At 36.7% G+C, this 19709-nt stretch overlaps 1 protein-coding gene across 1 annotated transcript in view; it reads left to right on the top strand.

The window, feature by feature from the left end:
• ZDHHC13 (zinc finger DHHC-type palmitoyltransferase 13) overlaps positions 1 to 19709 on the top strand; it is a 46010-nt gene that overhangs the window by 17549 nt on the left and 8752 nt on the right. The window contains exons 4-14 of the mRNA XM_054586257.1: positions 1026 to 1103; positions 2331 to 2475; positions 3870 to 3934; positions 5304 to 5466; positions 5746 to 5871; positions 8954 to 9087; positions 12113 to 12213; positions 14754 to 14878; positions 15703 to 15765; positions 16468 to 16561; positions 17449 to 17532. Coding sequence (XP_054442232.1) covers positions 1026 to 1103; positions 2331 to 2475; positions 3870 to 3934; positions 5304 to 5466; positions 5746 to 5871; positions 8954 to 9087; positions 12113 to 12213; positions 14754 to 14878; positions 15703 to 15765; positions 16468 to 16561; positions 17449 to 17532 — 1178 coding nt within the window. The remainder of the gene's footprint in view (positions 1 to 1025; positions 1104 to 2330; positions 2476 to 3869; positions 3935 to 5303; positions 5467 to 5745; positions 5872 to 8953; positions 9088 to 12112; positions 12214 to 14753; positions 14879 to 15702; positions 15766 to 16467; positions 16562 to 17448; positions 17533 to 19709) is intronic.

Below are 19709 nucleotides of genomic sequence, written 5' to 3'. Positions count from 1 at the left end.
AAATAGGCAATGAAACTGAACATTTTTTGGTATAAAATAAAAGTGTAAGATAAACTTTATCAGGATAGAACAGAGAGATTCATGTAGTTTAGATGAAATATTGAAATATTTTACATTGTAATAATACCATTAGGAATGTTGGGTAGGGGAATAATTTAACCTTTTTAGAAACTAAATATGTAGTATATTTTTAAGTAGGCATGTATGGGATTGTGGAAAATATTTTTTCTTTATAAAGCACTACTGCCTACTCATTGTTTTTGTTTCGTTGTTTTATACCTTAGCATGTAAAATGTATGTGTGTATATGAATTATATATATTTTGTGTTATACATATTTTAATCTTTGAGGTTTAACAAAATAAAAATATACTAAAGTTTAAAATAAACATGCATACCCATAGGCAAACCTCTTTGTGAAAATAAACTGGTGTATTGTTTCAATATGACTTAGAAATAATGAGACTAAGTCCTCTAAACCACAGAAGAAAATAAGTCTCTTTACCTTAGAGATTCACTTAATACAGTGTATCATATGTGTGCACCTTAAATGGAGAGCAGCACACTCAAAATGTCTAACTTTTCTGGAAGGATTTTGAATTAATTTTTCACTACTTTTAGAATTTATTTCCATATAAGAAATTCTAATTTTAAACTGTTTAAAGTGACATGATTTCTTGCAAGTTAAGTCTGTGTGATTCCAAACCTTTTGAATATAAACTGTTTCAAGAGTATCGTGGTAATTAGAATATGCAGAGTAGTTATCATGTGCTTGGTATGTACGTTTTAATGGAATGCTCATGACAGCAGGAGTGGTTACTTATATGCTGTGAATATTTCACTGGGGATCTGCTTGAGGCTGTCGTGCGAATCTTTCAGACTTCTGTGTATCTGAGTGTTTTAGGCGGGTTCCTATTATAATTTCTGTTTTCCTATACATTTATTACTAAGAAAAGTTAATGTGTTCTTTCTCAGTATGAATTTTAAATTATAAATCTTATTTTTATCTATGTCTGTTTTGAACAGGTATTATATTTCAAAAGGTGCTGTGGTCGATCAGTTGGGTGGAGATTTAAATTCAACTCCTCTTCACTGGGCCATCAGGTAAAGGCCGCCTGTACACTGAAATTCCTATTCAAAGTCAAGCGATTTAAGATTATTTTCTGAACAATAACAATCAGCATTTTCGGAGACAATTTCCTGTGATAATGAAAGTGTTCTATTCTGTGCTATCTAATATGGTAGCCACTACTTATATGTGAAATGTGAGATGGGGCTAATGTAAGTAAAGATTTGAATTTTAAATTACATTTAATTTTCATTAATTTGAATTTAAATAGCCACATGTATGGTTAGTATCCACCGTATTGGGAACTGCAGTTACAGACCATTCGAAAGGCTTCCTTTCCGGTTTTTCCCCCTTCACTAACTAAATAAATGAATGGATGAATGAATGAATAAATAAATGCAGCTTTAAAGTGTTTCCAGAGACAGAACTTAAGACTTCACTATGATGCTCAGACTCAAATGTGTGTCTTATACTTCTGTTTTAATCAAAATAAATATCTATTATATTTGATCACCTGAGTAAAAGCGATAGTTCAGTGAACTATAAACTCAAATCAGTTCTTTTCTCTGGTATGTATTAGCCATCTGAAGCTAAAGTTAATAAGTGCCTTTCTTGATACTTAACAATTTCTTTATTTTTCATTTTAAATCCATTCTCTGTGGTTGATGGCGTGACATGAACCTGAAACTAAAATGACTAATTGTTTATTTAAGACAAGGAATTGAATATTTTCTCCATAGCCAAGAATTTTGAAGAATCTAGGGTTAACTCATTCCTTTTAAGCCACTGAGATACAGTGCCTTATGTGGAAAATGAGCCACGTTCATGTGTGCTAATCCTAGTTCCTAAGAATAATATTATTAAAGTATACCTGCAGTCTGAATGTTATATTGCAGCATATCTGGCTCGTGATTAATTTAAAGTAGCAGCAGTGAGGTCTAAGTGGTCTTAAAGTTTACGTTTTTAGCATTAGTCATGTAAAATTATTATTTGTACAGGGTGGCAATATAAGGTTTAAGGTACATTAGGAGGTTATTAAGGTTATTACCTGCACTCAAGGAGGACTGTCCACGTCTAAGTTTGGAGAATCTAAATAAAAGACATTTACAGACTCTCCAGGGTTTTTAAAATCTTATTGTTAGGAAATACTTTTTATATCTAACTAAATCCTTCATATCTTAGGGATATCAATTTCTCCCTGAATTTATTTTATTTTTCTGCATGCCATAGAATACAGTGTAATTATTACTCTCTATTTACAGACAAGGACATTTACCTATGGTCATATTATTACTACAGTATGGCGCAGACCCCGCTCTCATTGATGGAGAAGGATTCAGCAGCATCCACCTAGCAGTGTTATTTCAACACATGCCCATTATAGCGTATCTCATCTCAAAGGGACAGGTATATTTTGAAACATATCTTATACTCCAGCTATGGCAGGTTTGAAGAGATTGGGAAGATGGTTAGTAGTCTGTTCTCATTTTTAAAGTAGAAGTTACAGATATCCAGATATTCAAATATTAGCCTCAGTAAGTCTGGTATTGAATACTCCCCTCTGGCTTTGTTGGAGCGTAAAGGATAGGTCATTTAACTCAGTAACATATAATAGATATTTCTGAAACTTGTAAGCCTGTAATAGTTTTTCTTAAGACCCTAGTAATTTGCAGAGATTTTCAAAAACATGACTTCAAAGCCTGTATTTTTTTATCTGGTTGAATGTAGAAATGGTAGTCAGATCACTGAATTAACCTATCATTGCTTTCATTGTTTGAATCTAAATGGGAGACCAATTTGAATGTATGCTTCTTATTGTTCTCTAAAGTAATTCCGTGAAAAATGACTTGCTTTAAGAAGCATCCATTTATGGCACAGGTTAAATTATAGGTTATTGGCAGTGGGAGTTTCACTCTCAGCTATATTTGTCTGGGATATGCTTTCTCATAGCAAAGTAGTTTATGTATTAGCAGACCCACCTGTAACAGGCATGGAAACATGTTTGCACAAATGCTGTTGGAATGATTGTGTTCTCTTTAAATAAGCACTTTCTCTCAGACTCAGCCAACTACTGTAGAATAATTATAACCTTCTGGGGCTCACTGTGGAAAGATGTTCGAGGGGGAATCCTTTCTGCTTCTCTTTGAGTTCCTTACCATGTTGTATTCCTCCAGGGCCCATAAGAATCTTCAATAACTGAAATTCTTTTTTCGGCTTTGTTGGAACCATTATTGTATACCTTGAGTCTGAGCCCATTTTATGAAAAGGACATATGATTTCCTTTTTTAAAAAAATATAACAATAGAAAATAAATTTTCATGTGTTACCTTTTAAAATAGATGATAAATCGAAAAAATATAGTGAGTTGCTTCAGAAGATAGGGAGTTTATTATTCCTGGAAATGGTATTAAGTAGAAACTGGATGAGTTTGTGTAAGATGAGAGTATGAATTAATGTCTCAGTTAAGATCATAACTAGATGACTTCTAAGGTCACTACTCCTAAAGTCTCTTACATTTGATGGTGATTATCATTTTTCTCTCTTTCTTAGCTCTCTTCCATTCACATTATATAACACTTTAAATCATATATTCAGATATTCCCTGTAAAAAATTTTTAAAAATCAATGGATTTTTATATTATGGCTGTGAAGCAGAACATTCTTTTATTCTAATGATATTTGAACCCTCCTTGTAGACACAATGATAGTGTTAATACATTAAAGAGATACATCCATTAAGAGAAGAAAGAGAATTTTGACCTGGTCTGCAGTTAAGTTTATTGACTCTTCTTTTTGAACAGAGTGTGAATATGACAGATTTGAATGGGCAGACACCTCTCATGTTATCAGCTCACAAAATACTTGGGTGAGTGAGTTCAGTTGAATTAGCTTATTCTGATTCTTGGTTCTGACAGTTTCTTTTTGTGTGTATAATTTGAAGTATCTTAATCTTTATAAAATGATACTACATTCTGAAGAATAAAATAAGATTTTCCACCCTATGACTGTGACATGGACTTTTTATGTAGTTTTATTTAGAAAACCACCATTGAAATAAACTTCCCCTTTTCTTACAGCTTATGGAAAAAGTTAGAAAACTACTGTAAGGAAATAATTTTCTTACAAAACAGGTAGAGATTTCATAGCATGTACTTACTTATTAACATGACTTACATTTCTTAATTTGCATTGAAAAAGGCAAGTTTAAATGTTCTTATAACGTTTAAATCTAGATGATAAATCTGCTTTCCAGAAAACAGTCGATGTTGAGGTTCTCTGACATTGCTGGCTACTCTGAAAATATTAATTATAACCCACCTATGAAAATAGTTTATCTGTTCACATCAAGCACTTGCATATTTAAGTTTTTCTGTGCATTGTGTTTAATGACTACCATATAGTCCAACTTCTGATTTTCTTCTCTTCAAATATATGCAGTAGTTTTCCCTTTATCTGTTTGTTTCCAATGTTATGCTCAATTTCTGATTCTGCTTTTAGTTTGGATTTCTCTCCTAGGAACTGAGTTAGTTCTGATGCCATTTCCTCCTCATTCATGGAGTGGTGGGTTAGGGGTAGAATTTTATTAGAAAGCACTTTGTCTTCTTTGCTGATAACTCTGAAGTCAGGTATAGTGCGTAAAGATCTTGCTAGAATAAGTAAAGTAGATTATTAAAAGACTTTCAAGTAGTCATGAAGGAAGGGAAGGTATTGATGATAAAGCAAAAATATTTTGTTGAATTTGGCCTTCTAGTCCATAATTTTCTAAGATAAACACGTATTTTAGGGCATTATTTATACGTGCTTTATTTAATAATGAATTAAAGGGAGAATGTGAAGTTACCTTTGGGTTTATCTCCTCAAATGTAATATTTTACAGTTTTTAATTAGATAAATAACAGAGAATTTAATATTAGCCACAGTTAAATGTACAATTTAAAAGAAAATGTTAACCTATAGAACAATGTGAGAGTAAAACAAAACAAGAGCAGTAGTGATGTGAAAACTGTTACCCACATAGTAGACTGTCATATAATATGTATCTTTGAGGGCAGCGGGGAGTGTGCATCTCTCCTGTTAGCATCACAATAGAACTCTGCACAAAGAAGTTCCTCAGTTTTCAGAATACCTACTGATTTGTTCATTGATATAGTAGTTTAAAAGATTGATTATTTACATTTATCCTTCAAATCATTCCTCTCGCTCATACCCCGTGGTATTTTATTATTTTGAAACAGGCCAGAACCAACTGGATTTCTTTTAAAGTTTAATCCTTCTCTCAATGTAGTGGATAAAATACACCAAAACACCCCACTTCACTGGGCAGTGGCAGCAGGAAATGTTACTGCAGTTGATAAACTTTTGGAAGCTGGTTCTAGCCTGGATATCCGAAATGCTAAGGTATGACCAGGTATTTATCTCCCTTAGTTTACTATAACTTCAGTTGGAGGATTGATATATTAACATAAAGGTAAGCTGTATGTATGACTTAAGACCATTGGATAGCTGTAAACAGTAATAGCTGGCTACCCCCAGAATAAATATGTTTAGTCTGTGATTCTGGTGAGTTTTTTAAAAAAAAGTCTAGTATCCATACTATATCAAAAATGTAATTGAATTTCTTTCTTTCTTTCTTTCTTTCTTTCTTTCTTTCTTTCTTTCTTTCTTTCTTTCTTTCAGGGAGAAACACCTCTTGAGATGGCTCTACAAAATAAAAATCAGCTCATTATTCACATGCTAAAAACAGAAGCCAAAATGAGAGCTAACAAAAAGTTCACACTTTGGAGGTGGCTGCAGAAATGCGAGGTATTTTCATATGGGCCCTAGTCTATAAGAACTGTTTTGTTTATTTCCTTTTGTTTTGTAAGGCATCCGGAAACTAGAGAATGCTACATTTCTTCTGATTATATCTCTCACACACATTCCGTAACCCAAAGTTGGAAATTTGACACTTTCATTGGCAATTCACTGTTGTCCTCAACTAGATGGCTCTAAATAAGATGACGTGTTACCTTGTGAACATACATCATGGTGTACTTCCACATTTATTTAATCAGTGAATTGAAATGCAAATGGTTTTGATGTTTTGGAAGCAAATGGAAAGATAGTTTGTTGCAAGAAACTTTATGGAAACTTTTGTTAAAGAACTTGTTCCTTATTAACATCTTTTTCAAAAAGAAAATAGTAACATTCCAAAATGTTTTGTTAGAATCATGAGGAGTTAGATTTTTAAACTAGCGATGTTGCAACAAACTTCAAGCAATGATGTCACTTCATAAAGGAAAAATAATCTGAAATTTCAAGAGATGAAATCCACATTTTATTCCTTTTTTTATAATTTGGCAATTCTTTTGAGTGGTGCTCTTCTAAACTTAAAAGTGAACTGAATAATAGAAAAACAAAGTTCAACTTGTTCTTATAAATGTCCAGCAATACTAAGTCATAGAAGTGAACATACTTCAAATTGTTAAAATGGGATTTTGAATTGATTCCTCTGGTTTTAATGGACTATATGGTAGATAGCATCATCTTATCTAAAAATAATTAGGAACTATACTTTCAGAATGATTCTAAATCAGTAGACACCAGATTTCTATGGAGAGGGTCATGAATGCTATACCTGTTTTGCCGTTAGATATTTAGAGGGAGAGAGAAAGAAATAATGGTTACTCTTCAATCTCCTTTGCCAGTTCTTCTGCTTCTCCCTGACCCCATATGGTAGGATGTCCTGGATTTTGTCCTTGGACTTCTTTTATATGTATTCATTCCCTTAGTGATTTCATGCACTTCCATGGATTTAAATGCCGCCTACATATTGATAACTCCCTAAGTCGTTGCTAGTTTAGACCTTGCCAGACTTGTATCTCCCAGTTACCTGCGCGACTCATCCAGTTCAGTGTCTGATAGGCATCTCCATTATAACACACTCAGAACGGAACTCCTGATGTTCTCCACACTCCACCAAACTATTCCACCCATAGCCTCCCACGTCTCAGCACGGGGGACTCCGGCTTTCCGGTTGCCTGTGTGTTTTCTCAGTCACAGCGTGCATCTAGGCCATTAAATAACATTTTAGCTAGTTCTTCCCTGAGTATATATGCAGAAACTAGCCCCTTCTTACCAGCCCACCAATGGCATTTTGGTCCAGCCACCATCATCTTCCATGTGACTTACTGTAGTTGTCTGACATCTCCCTGCTCCCACTCACCTCTAGTCTGTTCTCAGCAGAGCATCCAGGTGAATCGTTTAAAATGTGAGAGCCTATCATTCATCTACTCAGAATTCTATGTCTGCCGCCTTCTCCCAGAATAAAAGCCGAAGTCCTTACAATGGTTTACGGGGTCCTGTTGGTCCAGCTTTTTATATACTATAAAGTTCACTAGTACATTTGACTGTCTTCCCCTACTAGAATTTAAGCTTCAAGAGAGAAAGACCTGAAATTCATTGATGTTTCCCCAGTGCCTAGAACAGTGCCTGCACATATACAGCGTGGGGCAAAAGTAGGTTTACGGTGTGAGTGCATGAAACAAGAGTTTATTCTTGTATTTTTATTTATTTATTATTGCATTATTTTCCATGGAAACAACTGTATACCTACTTTTGCCCCATCTGGTATATGCACTGGAATAACTGTTGAATGAGTGAATAGTGTGACTTGTCTCTGAACGTTATAACTGGGGTTGAAATTTTGAGATGCATATTTAATTTGTGTTCTGAAATTACATTGCTGTAGATTCTAAGTTTACCTTTTACAAAAGAATCTAAATGTGCTCATTTTGTGTTCTGCAATCTGAGTTGGAAGTATTTTAAAGAGCTGGTGTCATGTGAAATATGGCTCAGAGAAGTAAAAATCGAAGACGATAGGGCAGGATATCATCTCTCACTTTGCTGTTGAAAAAGCCCCGCTTGCTTCCAAGGTCATGCGTGTGTCGCGGTTAATGGGCTGCGGTGTGGAACTGTGGTGCCCACCTCCCATGCCGGCAGTCACACTGTCGGTTCATAGGCTTTAGTCCTTCTTTACTTTGCCAGGACGTGTTTTCATCTTTGGCATCTATGTGACTGACACCAAGAGCTACTCCCTTCTTGAAATCCTCCTCCCTGGCTTCTGTGGAGCCTTTCTTTCTCCTGGTTCTCACGCTGCCTTTCTGATCACGCTGGCCACTCTTTCTCAGCTACCTCTGAGGACTTAGCTTTTGCTCCTTAAATTGGTGTTGGCCAAGATTCTGCCTTTTTGTATCTGCCCACAGTCCTTGGGATGTTGTTCATTTATAGCTTTACCTCCTATATGCTGATGAATTCCAAGTTTCCTCCTGAGTGGTAGGCCTGCTTTTCTGACTGCCTCCAGGGAATCCTGTAGATGTCCGTAGGCATCTAACATTCCCCATGCGCTACACTACAGGCATCTTTTCTGTGAACTTGTTCCTTCTAACCTTCTTTATTAGGGGATGGCACCATCTGGGGCCCAGACTGGAACTCTTATGCTGTCCTCATTAAATCTTGGGTGTATTGATTTTGGGGTGGCCTGTTTTTCATGCCTTATGCTTTCTGGCATATACTACTATTTGAAAGAAATTATTTTTTTTTTAAATGCCGGCTATCGTTAACACTCTTCTAAACAACCACCATTTCTTAGAGGGAAGGAAAGCAAAACGAAGGATGTGTCAGCAACATTTTAGAAAATGTAAGACTTGTAAAAGATTGGTACCAGATTTGTAATTTTCCAAACTTCAAATTTATCAGTCAGAAATTTTGAAGGAAAACTTTGTGTTCTGCTGTTGTATTACTTGTTATTATATGTTTAGGAAGTAGTTCTTCTAATGAACTAATTATTATTAGATACTTCAGAGGTAAAATCCATACAATTCTAAAATTCTGAATCTCTTAATAGCTCTTCCTGCTGATGACGCTTTCTGTGATTACCATGTGGGCTGTTGGATCCATATTGGACTTCAATTCAGATTCTTGGCTTTTAAAAGGATGTCTTCTAGTAACATTGTTTTTTCTGACATCTTTGTTTCCAAGGTGTGTATATTAGTGTTTGCAAGGCTGATTATTGCATTCTAATTTGATTGCTTATTTCTGTTGTTGATGAGCTGGAATCACAGATTTTCTATTGAGCTGTGTTACTTATCACATAGAAACATACTCAGGGTTGGTGGGAGGGAAGGGCTTTCGTAGCATATGATTGGACTGAAAGCTAATTGATCAACCCAATGATTTAATGGAATGGACAATTAGTGGAAAATAAATATCCTAGCTTACTTTTTGAAATGTTAATTTTGATGAATAATGGGGAGATCTTTGTAACTAATTTGCATCTTGAAGCATTTTTGCTCATTTTTCAGAAATTTTGCTCTTTCCTCTTTTAAATCTAAATTCATTTTAAGCTAGTTATTTTTGTTCTTAATGTTATTTAGTTGAAACAACCTGATTAAATCATGGGAGATTATAAATAGCAATATGGTATGATTCTATTTTTAGGAAAATATTTATACATGGTTACATATAGTCATTGATTAAGAGTCAGATTGCCTGGATTCAAGTCAAGCTTTACCATATAGCAGGCAACCTTGAACAACGTGCTTTACCTTTCATTGCTTCAGTTTCCTTGTGCATAAAATGAGGGTAATAATTTTAACCGTGCTCACCTCATGGTTAATACGCATACAATGGTTAGAACGATGGCTGAGACAATACTTAATAATCTTGTCATGCCCCAATCTCTTCTTCCCTTTCCCAGTAAAAGGGCATCTAGTTCCTCACGCGAATTATGGGTGTCATCCTTGGATTACTGTCTTCCTCGATTCTTCTCCTCACTTCCCACACCCAGCTCATTACCAAGTCCTTGCTCGGCCTCCAGTGGGCCTGCTCTCTCCATCTCCGCAGTGGCACCCCCGACCCAACCTGCTAACTGGCCTCTGGACTCCAGCCCCTGGCCCCTTCCAGGTCATCCCCACTTAGCAATCAAGGCAGTCTTTTAAAAAGGCAAATCAGTTTGTGTCTTTTTCCGCTGCTTAAACCCTCCAGCAGGTTCTCCGTATACACAGAATAAAATCCAAACTCCTTGTCTAGCAGGTGTTATGTGATTTATTCCTTTCCCTCTGACTTCATCTCTTTCCTCCTTGTTCTCCAACTTTCTTTCTGTTTCTCGAACACATCAAGCTCATCCTACCCAGGCCCTTGATTTGCACTCGTGTCTTTGTATGACATATTCTGATTGTTGCACGGCTGCAGATATCACATTCAGGCCTGAGTTCCAATACCACCTCCTTAGTGAGGCCTTCCCTGACTCCCTGATTTGGTGTCTTTGTAGCACTTAATCACTTTCCTGGAATGTAAGGCCAATACAAGCAGGACACTTCTCTCCTGAATGAAAGAAAACTGTAATGATGATCCATAGAAAAATACCTAAAAGGAAATAGTGTTGCTCCGTTAGGATGTGATTATGAGATTCCTGTGCCCTCCTTATGCTTGCCAACGTTTTCTGGAATAAGCATGTGCATACTTTATTCATAAGAAAAAACAAAGTATTAGAGGACTACCATTTGGTCTCTCAAGAGCAGGGCAGTTGGCTGGAAATGAATAAGAATTTAAATGTAAAATAAAAGCTCAAATTTCTGAAAAATAGCAAAGTGTCTAGATTGCCTGCTACACAGACGCTTGTGACTTAGAGATAGTCATTCATTTCCCACTAATTGGATTGGCTCAGTCTCCAAAAAAATTTTAATCCAAATCATTAGGTATCATAATCATTACTCCCCCTCCCCAACCCCAGAAAGATAGCAAGGGCAGTATTTACTAACCTTGGATAGGGGCATTTGAGATTTTGTTTATTATAGTAAAAGCCTACATTATAAAAAAATATATATGAAAGCTTTCATTTTTGATGACTTTGAGTTGAGGGCGTGACATACGAGGGTTGGCATATGGTCACAATTCAAATGGGAGACACATGAATATAGCACCTTTATCTATGCTGCTTTTACTTCTCCCACACTCCTCTGTAGAGTCCCAATATCATGGAGTTAAGCAGCTGAAAACTTCTACCATTGTTAGGCTCCGGGGCAGTTGCTTATTGATAAGGCTGCTACGTGACCCCTGTCAGAAGTAGACAGTCTCTTACAAATGAGGTAGTTCACTCTACTACTTAATTAGTTCCAACACATTTTTGCTGCAAAATCTCAGACAGGTCATACCCTGGAGGTTACACGGGCTCTATATGGCCTATTCTGGTGGCATATTGGGTTTGGGGTTTTAATTCTTCTCAAATATATTATCATAATATGCTAATGATCTTGATAGCTTACCTTTTTCATGCCCATCATCAACTCTTGGTTTTCCCTGATACAAATTTTAAAATAGATCCAGGTAAACTATATTCATGCATAGATTTACTGTATGAAGTACTTAATATGACAGACAGATTTTTTTCTTTTAAAACTATGATATTACCATTTGAGTACATCATTTGTGGATTTCCAGGCTCCTTGTTACTCAAGTGTGAGAGGGTTAGGGTTCTGACGACCAGTGCCACTTTTAGCCTTTCTGTACCTTCTTAGGTCCAGGGCCTGCTTCCCAAGCTGGTTGTGGGATTTAAAGGTTTAAGTCTGTGTGCATCTGAGTGTTTCAAAAATAGCACTATCCTCTAGGAGAAATCTATATAGATGTGAAGGTGAATCTCCAAGTATTTAAAGTTTTGCATTTTGGAGTATTTGAACATATATGATATGTCCCCCCAAAAGAAATACAAATATGATATGTCTCAATGGAAATAAGAAAGATTCATTGAAAATATAAAGTGATTGGGAATGAAGTAATGTATAAATTAGCTGTAAGAACTAGAACATTGACTTGAGAGTCCTTGTACTTCAGTTTTTCTCATGTGGAAAGTGGTACATAGTAAGCATCAGCAAGTGAAAGCTGTTGTTAGTATTTAAGGGAATCATTTTTATTACTATTTTTATTATTTAAGGGAATTTAGAACTAAAATTAATATGAGCCATACTTGTTTCCACTAATACCTTGTGTTTATCCTTTTTTCTTTTAGGTTCTTGGTCGGGTATAAGAGCCTTGTATACTTACCAATGGTCTTTCTGCTAAGTTCCATTTTTTGGATGTTTGTAACTTGGTTCATCTCATTCTTTCCTCATATCCTTCAAGCTTAAATTTAAATGCCTCTTTGTTTTTTAAAAACAGTAATACCATTGTTAGAAATTTAGATATTAGAAGCGATCCAGGGAATGCAATTCACATTTGTATTTATTTCATGATTTTGGTTGAAGATGTTTAAGGTTGAAAATCTGCTCAACTTTGGAAATAATCTCAAAGCACACAATGGAAATGGTAGGTGTCTGGTATTTATTACTCATTGGAAGGACATGGTATAATGAAATATTGTTTCACCTGGATCCATAAAAATTTCTTGTATTGCCTTGAGTTTCTCTTACATGTCAGATGGTTCTTCTAACTTGGTCAGCAGTTATAGTTTATTAATAAATCTTATGGGTACCAAGCTGGCCTACATGGGAGGGATTTGGGGGAAATATGCCGTGTGCGATTCTCAGTCCACAGTAAAAATATTGATAAATTTACATTGCTGCCCAAAACATACGTGAAACAAATATTTCAGAAAATAGACTCCTAATGTGTGCTTTCTGTTTTACTTTATCCTGTTGTATTTCTTTTTTTTAAAAAAATGCTGGTTACTACCCACCTCATTCTTTTGTGGCCTCCCAATGGTTGGCAGCCGTGGTTTAAAACAAAACTCCCCTAAGGAGTAGGATGGTCGCTGGGAGAGCAGGGCTCAGGCCAAGGCCGGCTTGGGGCTGTGCCGCGCTTTTAAGCTGGCCAAGTTGGCCACGCAGAAGCGAGGAGAGGGGTTACTCCTTAGTTTATATCTATAGCTCCTAGAAGGAGGGAAACATTTTCTCCAATTTTTGATCTTCCCACCTCTTTCCGGGGTCTTTTTTCACGTTCCATGGACTCTAGAAAGCCGTTACAAACTTGTTTTCCTTACACGTAGGAGAAGAAGGAATATGGTGGATAGAAATGTACCCTTAAGCATTTCACTATGTGAGATGAAAATAATTAAATTTACAAGTAACCATGAGCACATAAAGTAACAGCACAATATACCTCAAAATCATCTGTGCAGGTGCCAAGGCTGGTAAATTTGAGGGTATTGACCTGAAACCGAGAAGGGACGGCTGATGTTTTTGTTTACCAACCCATGTGGCAGTGGAGTAAATACAGTTTTAAAAATGTGTTTCTTGATGAATTTTTAAAATGTGAGCTACCCACATTATTTCAAATATTGCACAAAAAATGATATAGTTATTATATTGAATTATTTCAAATGTACAGAATCAATATTAACAACACTAAGTCCACTGTAGTTTGAAAACCTCCATTGCAGAACTTAAAGTATTCATTATTTGTGAAGATGCCGTTACATCAGGAGAATTGATTTCCACAGCTAGATGGAATCTTAAGATGTTGGAGTTGACAAGATGGGATACTTTACTCATACGTACAGCATAAAGCCATTTGATCCAGCACCCTTATGAGCCTGTTACTGGTGAGGGAATGTCAGTCAGTAGGTGGCACACTTCGCCATCGGATTCCGTGTTTTTCCAGCCAAATGTTAAATGCTGTTTGAACAGCCCTGGCTATGAACTGCAGTGCTACCCTGAACCAGATGTGGTTGTGCTGATTTTCGTGAGTTAGAGCAGATTCTGGCTACAGATCTGGGGTGAGGTCTGAAGTTATGCCTCTCTACAAGCTTCCAGGTGAAGCCATTGCTGTGTGTCCTTGGACCACACTTTGAACAGCAAGGGTCTAGAGTCTTATTTAATGGCTACCTTTTCTACTCTCAAGTTTGGCACCAGGCATCTTAGCAACACCTTGGAAGGCAAATATAGTTACTGTGTCAATCATGATTTAAATTGGGCAAGGAAGATTTGTTTATTATTGTATATTGGTTTATTACTGCACAAAATTTTACTGGAGCAAAATTTAACTTTTTAAACAAAGAATTTGTACCAGTTCAAAAACATTTCAAAGTGGGAGCCATTTATCCATAAAACACGTTTTATCTCACTTTATAACACCTGCCTTTCCCAAATAGTATTTGATTTATAATCACTTTGCACGAAGAGTAATTTCTTTTGTTTCTAAATTAACTCAGCCTAAATCAGTTACAATTAGGTATTATGCAGTAGGAAATTTTTGCAAACATTTATCTAATATATAAAAAAATATTTTTCATCAGAATCTCTGAACCAAATGGCTTGGGTTTAGTTTTTTTTATGATTTTGTTAGAATGAGAGAAAATATTTTTCTGGATGCTCTCAGGAGAACCACATTATACCATTAGAGGTTAATTTATTTGGATCTTGAATGTTTTTTAGTCTTCAGGATGTTCTTCATATATTGCAACTCTTCCTATCAATATTTCATGTGAGTTTCAACTTTTGAGGAGGGATTAATTTGTCAACTATGACCAAATTTTCATAGGATTAGAACAGAGAATGGGGCTAGGTTTGTGAGCAAGGATGTGTTAGATAAGGGAAGGTAAGGATAGAATGCAGAGGAGAGAGATTCTTAGGTACCAGTGATGAAATTTGCTTACATCATAATTATTGCTATTCTTAAGGGAAGGCTGATATGTTCCTTAACCTGGCATTAACATCTAGCAGCCACTCCTTTCTATTTTGCTTTTATTCTCAGCATAATAGGCTTCCTCTACTTTTTCTACAAAACTTGGGCAACAGATCCAGGCTTCACTAAGGCTTCTGAAGAAGAAAGGAAAACGGTGAGCTTTCTTTGTAATGTTACTTTTTTTTTTTAACAGTGGGGTATGTAAACTTCAGAAGATCATAGCCATGTTGGTTTTTGCCCTGAATGCATCTCTAGTGCCTGGCACCTAATAGATGCAACATAAGTATGGAATGAATAAATCATCAAAATGAGATTTTCCCGCTGTCATAGTTTGTCATTTGCTTATATGAAAGTTTTAAAAAAATATTTTAAATTTCTGTTATAGTAATACCTCACCAAAACTTTTTCATATGTAATTTCTGTTAGCAGATATGGTCTTCTACTTTATAGTAGATACTTAGATAATGATCATAGAGCTTAAATTCCGTCCACCTAATACATGGAGTAGGCAGGAGCCGGGGGAGTCTCCCTCCTTACTGACTGAAGAGATGCCCCTTCTCTTCCTCAGCTGTGAAGTGGGCAGTTGACATGGCATTGCTCGTGAATGTTTTCAGATTGGGGAAAGTGTCATCTTTGTTACCTAAGGCCAGTGGTCCTCAAAGACAGCCCTCGGTACTTATAATGATCAGTTCTTTTGTATACTTAAAGTTTTTGTTTCTTTTTAAGAGTGTCTGTGTTTGTTTTTCTCTGGCAGATTATACCTGGGAGATCATTGCTATTGATGGAGAAAAGGGGATATAATTTTTGTGCATTCTAATCTATTGGCTATGGTTGAGGCACAGAATGATTTGTTGGCAAGCCTTACAAATTGCTTTTTAGCTACCTCAGTTCAGAGAGAGCTGTGATTATGGAATATAGCCATGCATTTTGCATGCCCCTGTATAGCACAAACGTAAGGTCAAACTCCATGTCTTTCAGAACATCATCACCCTCGCAGAGACTGGCTGTCTGGACCTCAGGACATTTTGTGCATCATGTCTTGTGAGTGAGTCTTTTCTTTATAATTTTTTTCCCATTGTAAAAGCAAATTCTTGGTTACATTGCCCATGTAAGCATTTATTAAATCTTCATGGTATATTTATTCACATTTGTTTCTACTAGGCTCTAATTTTGCATTACTGTCAGAATAATTTTCTGTCTTGAACATCTGGGAGAATGATACTTATGATCTTTCGAAGTTGCCCCTGATTAAAAATCTCTTCGTATGTTTTGTTTCCTTTTTCCTGCCACGAAGCAAATGTCAGAACTAACTTGGAGTCAGAGGCTCATGATTGGCCCTAGGAACCACTTAGTAAACTTCTCATTTTGCAGTTATGGAATCATGGCCTACAGGGAGGAAGTAACTTTCCCTAAAAGATTGACAGAGCCAGAAATGTAACTCACGTTTCTTTTTTCTTAGTCTGATGCTCATTGTGCTACTTGGCACTGCCTTATTTCCCTTTAGATAGTGTCAATAGGCTCTGGAATTCCAATCTTCTTTAGTGATGGCTTCAACAAAATAGACGTAGAGAAGTAAATACTGTGTTAATAAGCCATTCCAGAGCCTCTTTGTGAATTGATGGTCTAGTATTTAGGATTGTTTGTGCCAGTATTTTTATGACTTAAGAATAATATTTTGTGTGTGATTTGCTACCACTTTGTGACACTGATTTATGCTTGGGTCTCTCTTAATTGCCAACTTAGGTAAGGAAGCCATTAAGGTCACTCCATTGCCCTGTGTGCAACTCCTGTGTTGCTCGGTATGATCAACACTGCCTGTGGACTGGACGCTGCATAGGTGACAGACTGAATTTTTCAATTACCTCTATGAAGTTAAGCTTATATTTGGCTGTATGTGTAACTCCTAGAAGAAGCGGAAGGAAAACCATTTTGTTGCTCTTCCTTATCAGAGAATCATCTCTATGGTATAACACTTTGGAAGGCTGATTTTTGGTGTTAATAATGATATAATTTTATAGTATTTTAGCTTTTATAATGTACTCTCATATATTGTATCCTACTCAATCATCAGATACCACTCCTATGAGGTTGCTATTGTTATCTCCATTTTAGAGTTGAAAACATAAAAGGTAAAAAAATTATTTGCTTGAAATCACTTTAGCAGTATCAGTCTTCTAATCCAAATACCATGTTTTGTGTCTTGTCCCTTGTTTACATTCTCCACTTGCCTTCTTCAAGGCTCAGGTAGGAGCTAGAACCAGAGACGGCAGAGACCTGGGGATTGCCTTCTGCCCAGGGAATATTTCTTGTCCTGATCTGCAGCCCTGGGTTTTCCATCACAGTAAAAGCCAGGAGTTTATTGTTAGGAACTATGCTCACGGGTCTTCAGGAGAAGATATGCTTTTATGATCTTGATGAGCAAAATGCTGCCTTAGCTCAGTTAGGTTTCCTTGGTACATTTTGATATTCTTTACTTTTCCTAGAGAACAGCTGAAATAACTTCTTTTAAATATGTAATGAATAACTATTAGTTCAGTTAACATGGACAACTGACCAGGACATATCAGAGCTGTTTGGTTTTGGTGTAATGATATTTAAAAGCAAAGCAACATCTTATTTCTTTACTTTGGTGAAGACTTAGAGCAGGAAAGTGGTTAATAAGGTCTTAATCTGGAAAATCATTGTAAGCAATTATTAACTATGTTGATTTTCTTTTTGATGTAGGTTTTGGCAACCATCGCTATTACATATTCTTCTTAATTTTCCTTTCCATTGTGTGTAACTGGATTATGTATGAATCTTTCATGTGTAAGTACAGATTTTTCTTACAGTAAGCTCATGCACCCACACCCACATAGACTTTTCCTTGAAAGCTCTTTCATATCACATTCTGGCAGGGCAGCTATAACCTATACCCCTAATAAATGTGAAACGGATGCCTGTAAACTCTGAGCATTGGAAAGCGGCAAGAAATGCCAGAAGAGGTTCGTTGTCAGTACCTTTGAAGGAATTTACTCTAAAATGCCCTTGATAAATTAGAAGAGTACTCAGAACTACAGAATCATTTAAGGCAAGTGCAAATTTATTCCCCAGTGAAAGGAGGAAAAATCAGCTGCTCAGGTGCGAAGCAAGAGATGTGATAAGTAATAAAACGGGGATGCGGGGGAGGTGGGTGGTGGAGAGGTTGGGGGAGTCGGACGGTCACCACAGTAATTAAGGAACAAAACTGAAAGCGCATGTTCTTTGATAAATCTCAGGTCACAACTGATGGAAAAAATTGTAACAGTCATTAAAAGCCTGGAAATCATAACTTGGAAGAAAATATTCGCTCACTTAATCTGCATCCCTGAGAAAACAACTTTTTAGTAACAGTATAAAGGCCACCTCTAGGGGACTCATGTAGGTCGTGACATCTAACTGTTCCAAGGTGATTCAAAGAACAGGGTTTAAATGGAAGTGAGAAGGATATTGGTCGCTGCAAAGAACTGCATGACTGTGCTCTTGAAACCTTGGACTAGGTTACCTAACTGGAAAAACCTATAGTGCTTGTAGTTAACTTGGACTTTGTTTAACAATTATTTATTTATTTTGAATACTTTGGGAGAATTTGGCTCTAGAGGCAGAGAGGCTTCACTGCTGATCTGCTTCCAGCCTTCCTCCTGTCATATTTACGCTCAAGTCTTGTATTTTGCCAGTGAAATACTAATTTGCTGCTTGAGCAAAAATCTGGAGTGTTACAAGAAGATGTTAGGAAAGTTTTTTTCCTCCGTTTTTTCCCTTTTTCCTTTATCATCCCAAACTCCACCCTTCCTCACCCCTCCCACCCTGCCTTTCTGGCTTTCCTTAGTTTAAATTTTGTTTGGTTTTTGAAAGATAATCCCTTCTACACTGTCCCCCAGCTTCCCAGCTTCCCTCCCCAGAGACATCCAGTATTACAAGTTTTGTTTGGTTTGGGGTTTCATTTTTAGCCATTGTCAATACGTACGTGAAATGGTTTCTTTTTTTCCCTGCTGTAGGCATGGAGGGGGCTTTCGTTACCTTGCCAGCCCCTTTCCCACCCAACACCTTGGGTGTCTGATCACTAGGGAATGCCTTTGTGGCTCAGTATAACTGTCGCCATCTCAAGTAGATCTCATAGTCAGAAGGTTGTGTTCCCTGATCTCATTCCTTGTCAAAGTCCATCAGTAATCCTGAACATTGGGATTTAAAACCTCTTATTAGGTCCTGTGGTGAAAGAAAGAAAATGACTTTTGGATAGTGCTTCTTTCTGTTGAAAGAGCTGCCCTTTGAAGGCCTGACATTAAAGCATATTCCTGGAAAACCTTTTTAAGCTGGCCCGTGGACCAGCTTGTGCCTTGGACTTGATCCTGGGAAAAAGGAGCCAGATTTTACACCACTCTTGTCTCTCCCCCCTTGTCTCTCTCTACTAAAAATAGTCCCCTTTGTCTGGTGCCTATGTCCAGCATAAGACTGTATTGATAAGGACAGAAGTGATTTTCCATCACATTCATTCTTTCCAAGTTGCTTTCTTATTATATGCTTTGGTTCTTCCCTCCTCTTTGTCTGTATTCTCTGGCTCCAAACCAATTTTTATATTATGTTTTTTCTTAGTAACAGTCCCACCTTTACATTCCTTTACAATTGTGTTGACTAGCTGAACATATTTTATTACTTTATCCAATTTATATTTTGACAACTTTTTTTGTACAGTGAATGAGGACATTGGGTCATTTATCATTATTTCACAGATAGGAAAAATGAACTTTAAAAATAAAAGTGCCCCGTTTTTCTCATGAGTCCTCACTGTCATCCCCCCTTCTCTGTGTAACGATGAACTCTCCTGTTGCTGTTGCCCTGCTGTGCGCCCTCCCCCCGTGGCATCCAGTTGCAGCTACTTCTGCTTCTGTACCCATTTCATCTCGTGAGGTCTTTTTTTCAGGATGGACAGTAAGTAACTGAAAGTTCCCCATCATACAGGTTACAGG

This window comes from Pteronotus mesoamericanus, unplaced genomic scaffold, assembly GCF_021234165.1.
Source record: "Pteronotus mesoamericanus isolate MK-2021 breed Mesoamerican mustached bat unplaced genomic scaffold, CSHL_Meso_final contig_90, whole genome shotgun sequence".
Classification (NCBI taxonomy): Eukaryota; Metazoa; Chordata; class Mammalia; order Chiroptera; family Mormoopidae; genus Pteronotus; species Pteronotus mesoamericanus.
The sequence above is the reverse complement of the archived record's forward strand: the minus strand, read 5'-3'. Positions and strand labels throughout refer to the sequence as shown.